Here is a 10,249-nt window from a genome sequence, read left to right as displayed (position 1 = left end):
CTTTTAAATTTTAAATTAAAGTCACTCTTTTCCTTTTTCCCCTTGAACATGGAAAGAAGACCCAAACTGTAATGCACTTTTACCACCCATGCAACTCCCAACAGGCAGCATCAAAATAAAAACAAAAGGTAAGTAGTGTTTGTAAAAAATATATTTCCAGTTGTTTTGCTCTATAATTCACAGGCACCTCTGACAGACAACACCGTGCCAGAGATAATTGGTGTCGTTGCTAACGAAGTTAGTTACAATTGAGAGAGGGACAACATTCTTTTGCTTTCTAAAAACAATCCCCTGGTCTCTGCTTAAGCATTTCAAGCCAGGTACTACCAACTTCTACGGATACTGAGGAACAGCCCCTCAAACTTCCCCTGGGCTGGAGCAGACCCAGCAGTGGGGGTTCCTTAGAGCTCAGCCAGGAGCAGTGAATGCACACCGAGCACAGAACTGAGAGACGCTTCACTTAAATAAACTCCAGAATGGCTCAGATTGCTGTCTTTCTGTGTGTGCATCAAACAACAAGGCTGCTGTGAAGGTAATTCAGCACAAGGCGAGGATTTCTCCTTTCAGGCAGCACAGTACAAGAGCCATACTCTGAGGATGTCACTGCTTGGGGACACTGGCAACAGCTGCTTTGATTTTCCAAGGAGCAGGGCCTCTGATTTCAGCAGAGGCACAGAAATACAGACACATCCTCCTTTTCACACACAAGATGCTTCAGTGTACAGACAAATAAAACGTGGAAGGTATTTGGCTCTGGAGGACAAATCCTGCCTTCAGTTGTGTCCTGTGCATTGCTGCCACGCTCAGCACTGCCCTGGGAGAGAACTGTGTCCAGAACAGCCCCCGTGCCTAATCGGGGATGGAGTCTGCGGGACACAGCAGGGCCGTGTGAGCCCCGCTCTGGATGATGGAATAGGTCTGCTTGGGGCCTTCTGTGTGGGAAGAGGACGAGAAGATGGGAGGAGGGGGGGCAGCCGTGGACACGGTGATGCTCTGCCCCCCGTCACTGACCACGGTCACCTCCGTGGCTCCCTCCTGGATGAGGGCGTTGAGCCCCTCCAGGTCGGAGCAGCTGATGCCGGAGCTGGCGATGAAGGCCTGGCTGGCAGGGGGCTCATGGCCGGGGGCGGCCCCGGGGATCAGGGCCTGGTGCAGGGCGCTGCCCTCGCCCTGCTCGTGGGCTGTGAGCAGCACGGCCGGCTGTGCCACCGGCCCCGCGTCCCCCGTGGCCACCGCCGGCGGGGCCGGGGCCAGCACGCTCACCTGGCCCAGCAGCTGCAGGCGGCCGCTGCCCAGCACCTCCTCCTGCCCCGGGCCCAGCAGCGAGGGGGGCACCACGTTCACTGAGGCGGCCTGGACAATGCTGTTGGCTTGAGGCACCTGGTGGCCCACGATGATCTTGACCCTGCCCTCGTTGTACGGGGACACCTGAGCGGCCTGGAGTGGCACCTGGAGGTGACTGACGGTGATGGGGGCACTGGGCTGCCGGCTGGGATCCATCTGCAGCTGCAGCACAGCCAGCTCGTTGCTCTTGGAGCCATTGTACAGACTGTGCTGCTTCTTGTGGCTCCGGAGAGAATCCTCCCGGACGAAGGAGGCATCACACAGGTCACACTTAAAGGCTTTCTTGGCATCCAGCTTGGCAACTTGCCTGGAGCCGCCCTGCTTCGGCCTCTCTCCTTCCTTCTTGTCCACCGAGTGCTTCTTGCCCTTGACCTTGTCGCCGTGGGCTTTGCGGACGTGGGTGGTGAGGTTGCTGCGCTGCTTGGTGTCGAAGCTGCAGAACTCGCACTTGAAGGGCCGGTCCTTGCAGTGGATGCGCTCGTGCACCTTCAGGGCCGCCTTGCTGGAGCACGAGTAGCTGCACTCGGAGCACTTCACCGGCTGCTCGGGCTGGTGCGTGCGGATGTGGTGCCGCAGGCTGGTCTTGTTCCCGCACTGGAACTCGCACTCGGGGCACTTGAGGGTGTTCTCCATGCTGTGCTTGATGCGCATGTGGGATTTCAGGTTGCCCTTCATGGCGCAGCGCACCTCGCAGAACTCGCACTTGTAGGGCTTCTCCCCCGAGTGCACCCGCAGGTGCCGCTTCAGGTCCGAGTTGATCTTGAACTTAGCGGGGCACATCTGGCACTGGAAAGGGGCGTCTCCTGCCAACAGAACGCACAGGTTACACAGCAGACTCCGGGACCCACTGCTGGGATGAACCATGTACAGCTGCCTTGTTCTGAACTCCCAATGCATTCTCAAGATCAAGAGAAGTTTCCTGACACGGGATTATCACCTGCTCTGACACACTTGCATCTAAACCATTATTTTGCATTTTTTTTATTGCAGGCTGGTGTCACAATATCCATGACCATGTTAAGGTGGAGTTGTGCTAATCCCTAATCAATTCCAGCGAGCTTTTTCTGAAGCCATTAAAAAAAAAAATCCAAAGCAAATTTAGAAACCTAACTAAATAACTATTCCCCTCTTTTTTATTTTAATCAAAATATGTAGTTCTATAAAATACCTGAGCATGAAGTCTTTATGTAGGCATTATTTTGAACAAGTGGAAGAATTGTGTTACTAGGTTCTAAGACATTCTTGGTGAGAGGAAGAAAAAGAAAAGTGTGTTTAGTTCAACAAGCATTTATCCTCTTTAAAAATCAAACTGCAAATGGCTGATTTATTTTAGAAGTTAATATTTTATAGAGTTGGTGAGAGCTGTATAATTTTGCATAATTTGCTTATCTAGCTACATATGTCATAGGTTTAGCTGCATATTTTTCAAATCAAGTTGTGGCCTACTGTGCTAATCCATGTATCTGTTTAATAATTGAGATACATGGTGTACTATCTATATTAAACAGACTTTATTAATGAAGATGCACTGTTTGTTCATCTAGTTTATTTTACAGCCTCGGCTGCACACTCAGCAACTGAATTTTTATCTGCTTTGCTGATGAAGGCACAGTTCATATTTCAATGACTTAATTTTCATCTACAGGGTAGCACAGTACATGACAAAGAATACAGCAAACCATGCTGGTTCTGTTTGTTTAAAGAGTGGTCTGCTCTGTATTTCTTTACGTTTCTGCCCATCCCTAACTGACACTGCCACGATATAGATAAAAACTTGTGTCTGACCCTGGGATTATTAATTCTAAGAGTAGTTTCACTCAAATTAACAGGAAGCTGATGTTTAGTGACTCGTTCAACAAGTAATTCTGTGTAGATGATCCCACTCTGAGCAATGGGGATTACACTCACCCTCTAGAGGATTACTAATTTAATTCCAGTAAGCAATATATTCTACATCCCAGTCTTAATTTTCTCCTAAAATTGGTTGTGTGCATGACAGGTTTGCAACCTAACAAGGATGAAGTGATTACTTTCAAAATGATTGTCCCTCCTTTCAGCAAATCGAAAAGTCCTTTTACAAAAAAAAAGATTAATTTCGCAGAAATAGAAGAAACAACAAAACTAAAGACTGAGTTTTGGCATAATTCAATTGCTTAAGATGCAACAGACTGATATGCCAAAAAGAAAGGTTAGCCTAAAATCCCTTCCCAACTATTGGAATACTGAATGGCACAGAAATCTAATTCTGGAAATACCAGAGAGCCATGAGCATTCCCAGGTGCTCACTCAGGCAAGAAGGGCACAAAAATGCTCTGATGTGACACATTCTGCAGCCAGAGTGTTCGTAACAGGTCAGTTCTGACAGCCCCCAGTGCTCTGCCTGACCATCACATCCATACAGCAACAGAAAGAGGGGGACTTGCAGAGTGACCTGCCAGTCCTGCCTGTCCCATCACAGCACATCTGTGAAATGTAAAAGATTCTTTTTTACTAGAGGCAGACTGGCTTGAGCCTCCCCTCCTTCCCAGTGCACAAGGGATTTATTTCTTTTCTCTACTCCAAATAAATCCCATCTTGCACACATCCAAACTGCTGTTGTTTATACTCGAATCCAGAATCAGAGGTAGGAGAGGTTCAAAGCTAATCTAGTAATTGCTGAACCAGAACCACCTGGCAGCTAAAATTCACAGAACTAATCAAATGTATAAAAGATAACACAGAAACCAACCCAGTGCCCTGGATTAGGTGAAAAACAGCATATAGAGACAACTGCACAGAGTGAACAGTACAGCAGTATCTTTACAGCAACTCTCTTCTACAAACAATCCCTAGGAGAGAAATCTGATTTAAATGAAAATTAGGCAAATAATGCAAGTAGAAAATGGTAAAAAGTTTATAAGCCTAGAGGTTTTCTACCCATAAAACAAAAATTCTATGGGCAGAATATAGTTCTGGCTGCTCATCCTACCCTATTAATGTCCCTCAGTCTGCACAGGGAAGGTACCACAAAAAAGGGTCAGAAAAACATGTAACTTAAATTGCTAATTCCTTGCTATTTTACTGATGCAAGGAAGATTAAATTAGGCAGCTAACATTTGCACTGATGTAACTACTACAACTATAAAGTAATTTCAGTGTTTCTAACAAAGTGGACCAGATTTGAAAGACTTAGATAAGAACCTCGATGCTCTTAATCAATCAATCAGTTAGATCACAGAATCACAGAATATTCTAAATTGAGAGGGGATCACTGAGTCCAGCTCTGAAGTGAATGGGCCATGCAAGGATTGAACACACAACCTGGGAGTTATCAGCACCACTTCAGTCCTGCTCACTAAGAACATCTCAGCGTTCCAAAACCCGTTTAGAAGAAAGCCAACCAGGAGTCAGACCTGATTGCTTCCAGGTTATTTTCAGTGGAGCTGTATTGCCCTAACGATCCCATAATTCACAGGCGGTGAATTCAAATTGTCCCTTCTGGGCACGTGTACATGACCTAAAATCATCTCTGTGACCGTCCAGCCTTTGGAGCCGTGGCTGTGAGTCCAAGCCCACCTGTGTGTGAGCGGAGGTGCACGGTGAGCTGGCTGGAGTTGCGGCTGGCGTAGGGGCAGATCTGGCACTTGAAGGGGCGCTCGTTGGAGTGGATGCGCTGGTGCTTGTTGAGGCTGCTGCTGTCGGCCGCCGCGTACTCGCAGTGCTTGCACTTGTAGGGCTTCACGCCCGTGTGCAGGCGCATGTGCATCTTCAGCTTGTCCTTGCGGCTGAAGCACTTGCTGCACACCTCGCACTTGTGGGGCTTGTCTCCTGCAACAGCAGCACTCACACACTCAGGGTTTGGCACGGTGGGGATGTGGTGATAAAGCAAACAGATAAAGCACAGACCAAACGCTGCCTAGGAAAGGGACTCGTTTGTAGGAGCTGGACACGAGGCTGCAGGCGTATCTGCAACAAACAGCAGCAGAGCCTTTGGAGCCTTCTCCCTTTGCAATTCCAGAACTGGGAAGTGAAATCATGGAATTGCTGTCCCATGAAGAGCAAAGCAGGTGTGTGCACTCGCACCACACTGCACCCTGATAAACACATCACATCGGTGTGCACTCAGAAATTTAGCTGTGCCTCAAATCAACCCCCAGCGTTCAAGTGTCTGTGCCTGGTGCTGCCCAGAGCAGGGCATGTCCCCAAGAGACAACTCCTCAGGCACAGGCCAGGACAATACTAGAAGGTACAGACATGTGTACATCCTATATTCAGAGACATTACTTCATAGGAAAACAGCTTTTGTGAAAAAGGTGAAAGGAGGAAGCCAACCCAAAAGAAAATACAGGAACGTAAACCTGTGTGCGTTCGCCGATGACGTTCCAAATCCTTCATACCATAGGAAGTCTTGAACTGGCAACCTGAAAACAGGAAGATCATTAAATTCCAGGAAAATCTAGCAAAATAAAAAAAAAATATATTGCCATATTCTGGAAATTATGTTTATTTTCAACAGTGTTTTCTTTAAAATTGAGTGTTAACAACAAAATTAATTCCTCATCTTGTTTACTCACACTTAAAACAATGACCAGTGAACTTGAGTTTCTAATGCTTCCCCTTGGAGGCAACTCACTCCTACCCTTTTCTGTAAGATTTGGAACAAGTCCTCTGGAATCTCAGGCTAGCATCTGAGATGTTCTTTACAGTACTGAGAGGATGCTGGAGGAACTAATTAATTCCACATAAGACTTTGAGTGAGTGCAACTGCGAGCTCAGGTAACAGCTCCCCATGCAGGAATGCTGTTCAAGTGAAAGTGCTGCAGTTCTGGAGTGCAGAAATGAATCCTCAGCATCTGAAATGTGCCTTTCACTCAGTGCTCTGAGCTGGGGACAAGGTGGGGATTGGGCACAGGTTGGACCTGATGGTCCGGGACGGCTTTTCCAATCCAAAAGATTCCAGGATTCTGTGAAATCTGCACCAGAACTGCTGCAGGTATCAAATCTCCTGTGTGTGTCACTACAGGAAAGCTCTCCATGTTAAAAGGAAAAGGCAGAAGGAACAACCCCCATCTCACCTGGGTAGAGACAGCTGAGTTTCTTCAGTGGCAGTGAGGAGGAGGATTTCTTGGACTTTGCTTTTGGTGGTGTAGAGACGACAGCAGCAGCTGGAGGCTCTGTGCTCTCACTGGGCAGGTAGGTCTGGTAGCCATGCTCAAAAACAAACTCTGGGGCAGAAACTAAACACACAAAAAACTTCATGTGAGAGCATTAACTTCTCTAATCAGAAAAAAAATCTAATTATTGTCTAGTTTCATGAATTCTCTATTCTGTTTTTTTTTTTTTCCTAGCAACATTCCTGTTCCTGGGTTCCTATTTACCTGGAGGAGAAGGAAAGGAAAAAGGTTTTTTTCTTCCAAATACCAAATAAAGATATATTTGTTTTCCAACTCTGGCTGTGTTATAGCCCAAACGAGAAAAAAATATCATTATTTATATGGCAAATGTTGTCAAAAGGCAGCACACAAATTATTTTTGTAATTGTTAAAAAAGTTCAGCCTCTTTCAACTCTACTGTTTTTAGCTGTTACTCACAAGAATAACAGGTGAAAATATCTCAGCCAAAGTAGCAGCTTTTAAATCAATTAAACAACGCTATACCCCAAAAGGGCAAATGGATAGAACTGTCCTCATTCTAAAGATGAGTAAATATGAAGCAGAAAAATGACTCACCCAAAACCCACACTGAGTTGAGGGATTATAATACAAAAATTCCTGGAAGTGAGCCCTGAATTCAGTTTGTTTCAGTGCTCTTCCAGATCCTCTGCCTTAATCTGTCTATCCAAATTAGAGTCAAATAATTTGGGGTTTAGTAAGGTCCCACACCAAAATAAAACAAAACTATATATAGAAAGGCAAACCTTCATACACGGAACAAAATCCTAATTTTATTTAAATGTCTCCAGGATCGGGACCTCACTCGAGGCTTCACATAGGCAGAAATTTTGAGTAATATTTTTCCTGCCAATTAGTTGTGGGAGTAGTGTTAGGGAATGCAGTGTTCTCACATAAAAAGGTCTGGATGGGTGCCTGACAGCAATTCTGTGTCTGTTTTCCATCAAGAGCACTCTTAAAAAAAAAAAAAAAAAGCATAGTAATTTCAGTATTTCTCATAAGTATCAACAATTTTAATTAATTTGCACAAGCTGGTTACACAGCACAATAAACTCGAGCAATTCTTTGAGTGAACTTGTATCTCAATTAGCAAATTAAGCCACCATTATTATAACAAACCCAGAAGAAGGCAGCAAAGCACTATTTCATTTCCTTGGTTACACGGCAACTGATGTGAAAACTCTTATTGTAGCTGGGTGATGGGGACACAGGGGCAGAGGGCTGGGTGGTGCTGGCACCGGCAGGTGACACGGTGGTACCTGTGATGGGCTGGGTGCCTGTGATGGGCTGGGTACCTGTGATGGGCTGGGTGCCTGTGATGGGTACCTGTGATGGGCTGGGTGCCTGTGATGGGCACCTGCGATGGGCTGGGTACCTGTGATGGGCACCTGTGATGGGCTGGGTGCCTGTGATGGGTACCTGCGATGGGCTGGGTGCCTGTGATGGGCTGGGTGCCTGTGATGGGCTGGGTGCCTGTGATGGGCACCTGCGATGGGCTGGGTACCTCTGATGGGTACCTGTGATGGGCTGGGTACCTGTGATGGGTACCTGCGATGGGCTGGGTACCTCTGATGGGTACCTGTGATGGGCTGGGTACCTCTGATGGGTACCTGCGATGGGCTGGGTGCCTGTGATGGGCTGGGTACCTGTGATGGGTACCTGTGATGGGTACCTGTGATGGGCTGGGTACCTCTGATGGGCACCTGCGATGGGCACCACCGATGGGCTGGGTGCCTGTGATGGGCCGGGTACCTGTGACGGGCTGGGTACCTGTGATGGCACCTGCGATGGGCCGGGTACCTGTGATAGGCCGGGTACCTGTGATGGTTTGTGTCTCGGAGGCGATGGTCCTGCTCGTGCTCTGAGGCTGTGTGCTTGGCACGGTCTCCTCGGACACGAACTGCACGGTGCTGGTGGCGCCGGCCGTGGCACTGGTGAGCTGGCAGCCGCTCTGCTTGTGCCCCACGAAGGCGTCCAGGTTGTTGAACTGCTGCTTGCAGATGCCGCAGATGTGGATGTCGGGCGTCAGCTCCACCAGCACCGTGGTGCTGCCGGGGACTGCGGGGACACGGCGCGGTCAGCTCGGCCCGGGGGATGGCGATGGGTGGCACAGGGACATCCTGCCGCCCAAGCGCCCTGAGCTGCGGGGGCACTGCGGGACCCCCGGGCGGCGGGGACGCATCTCCAGAGGGCTCGGGGTCCCGCGGGGGCACTCGCCCAGTGGCTGTGGCATCGCTGCACGAAGCCCTCCGGGGACACACGGACACCACCCAGTGCCCGTGGAGCGTAGACAATCCCCCGGGATCCGTGGACCACTGCCCAGTGCCCATGGAGCATCAACCACCCGGGATGGACCACCGGCCGGGACCCACGGAGCACCGCCTGGTGACCCCGGACCACCGCCCGGGACCCACGGAGCACCGTCCAGTGACCCCGGACCACCGCCCGGGACCCACGGAGCACCGTCCAGTGACCCCGGATCACCGCCCGGGACCCACGGAGCACCGTCCAGTGACCCCGGACCACCGCCCGGGACCCACGGAGCATCGCCCGGTGACCCCGGACCACCGCCCGGGACCCACGGAGCACCGTCCAGTGACCCCGGACCACCGCCCGGGCCCCCGCGCCCCTTCCCGGCCCCCGCCCGCCCGGTGCCCGCGGCGCTCACGCAGATTCCCGGGTTCCCCCCCGCCCCCCAGCCAGGTTCCCGGGCTCCGCTCCCGCCCGTTTCATGCGCTACTCAGGTTTCGGGGCCTGGGCAGGCCCCGGCTGCCCCGCGCTGGCGCGGCGCGGGCCCCGGAGCGCGCATGGCGCAGCACTTACACTGCACGGGGCCGGGGAAGGCGGGCGCCGCCCCCGCCCCGCCGCGGTTCATGGCGGCCCCGAGCCCGCCGGGAGCCGGCACCCCGGACCCGGTCCCCGCTGCCGCCGGGCGCGGGCGGATGTGCGGGAGCCGAGCATGCTCAGTGGCGGCGGCGAGGCAGCGGCGGTGGCGGCCCTCAGCGGCCCCGGGCAGGCACGGCCCAGAGGCAGCGGAGCGGCGGGGTTAAACCCCGGGCCGTGCCGGGCCCCCCAGCCTTCACCGCCGGGCCCTGCCCGTCCGGCCCGTGCCCGCCGAGGCGGCCGCGGGCCGGGGCGCACCCGGCTCCCTCAGAGCCCTCAGTCTCAGGCTAGTGCTTTAACTTGTCCGGCAAGGCTTTAGGGACTTGGGGCTGACACTGGGGTTATACCTTGCGGTAGGGGAAGCAGTGGAAAGCAGCCTCACAGAGTGGTTTGGTTTGAGGGACATTAAAGCTCGTCTCGTTCCAGTCTCGTGCTTTGGGTAGAGATTGGTTCCTTCCGCCAAACCAGGTTCCTCAGTGGTCGTCAGGCAGAGAAGTTGAAGGAATTGCTCCTTACTCTTCTTCATGCAAAATCACTTTTTTGTTCTCCCCTAGGACAACACTAATAACTGCACAGTTCATATTAAAGTCTTACTTTCCTGGGCAAGCAGCGTCCTTTTGACATTTCTGTTGATCCTTTTTGCCAAAACCGTATAGCACAGGCATGGGATTTTCAGGGAACCGAGGTAAAGCACAAAGGTGATACTCCTAATTCCTGTTTTTGAAACCTGCTGTGTTTGATAGCACATCAAAGTGCTAGTTACAAACATCATATCACTTCAAGACCTAAAGTATATTTTAATTCAGCTCTGGATTAAACGTTTGATTGACACATGAAAACGCTAATGAAGAAGGAAACCAAATAAACTCCAC

General features: G+C 50.7%; 1 protein-coding gene across 1 annotated transcript; it reads right to left on the bottom strand.

The window, feature by feature from the left end:
* Positions 1 to 321: 321 nt before the first annotated feature.
* ZFP64 (ZFP64 zinc finger protein) lies at positions 322 to 9,446 on the bottom strand. Its single transcript, XM_082292672.1, has 6 exons — positions 9,318 to 9,446; positions 8,313 to 8,552; positions 6,399 to 6,560; positions 5,682 to 5,744; positions 4,900 to 5,151; positions 322 to 2,147 (listed from the first exon to the last, which is right to left on the bottom strand). Exons 1-6 carry the CDS (start codon positions 9,367 to 9,369, stop codon positions 850 to 852), a joined length of 2,067 nt encoding a protein of 688 aa, XP_082148798.1. The 5' UTR covers positions 9,370 to 9,446; the 3' UTR covers positions 322 to 849.
* Between the last annotated feature and the right edge of the window lie 803 nt (positions 9,447 to 10,249).

Source organism: Coloeus monedula (genome assembly GCF_965178545.1).
Source record: "Coloeus monedula genome assembly, chromosome: 17".
Classification (NCBI taxonomy): domain Eukaryota; kingdom Metazoa; phylum Chordata; class Aves; order Passeriformes; family Corvidae; genus Coloeus; species Coloeus monedula.
Note: the sequence above shows the minus strand (reverse complement) of the source record. Positions and strands in the feature narration are given on the sequence as shown.

Excerpts from the sequence above, each read along its gene's own strand:
- ZFP64 (XM_082292672.1), bottom strand. The coding sequence starts at position 9,369 with ATGAACCGCGGCGGGGCGGGGGCGGCGCCCGCCTTCCCCGGCCCCGTG. Across the intron at positions 8,553-9,317 it reads CTTCCCCGGCCCCGTGCAGT|TCCCCGGCAGCACCACGGTG; the intron begins GTAAGTGCTGCG and ends GTGTCCCCGCAG. Across the intron at positions 6,561-8,312 it reads CGAGACACAAACCATCACAG|TTTCTGCCCCAGAGTTTGTT; the intron begins GTACCCGGCCTA and ends TTGTGTGTTTAG.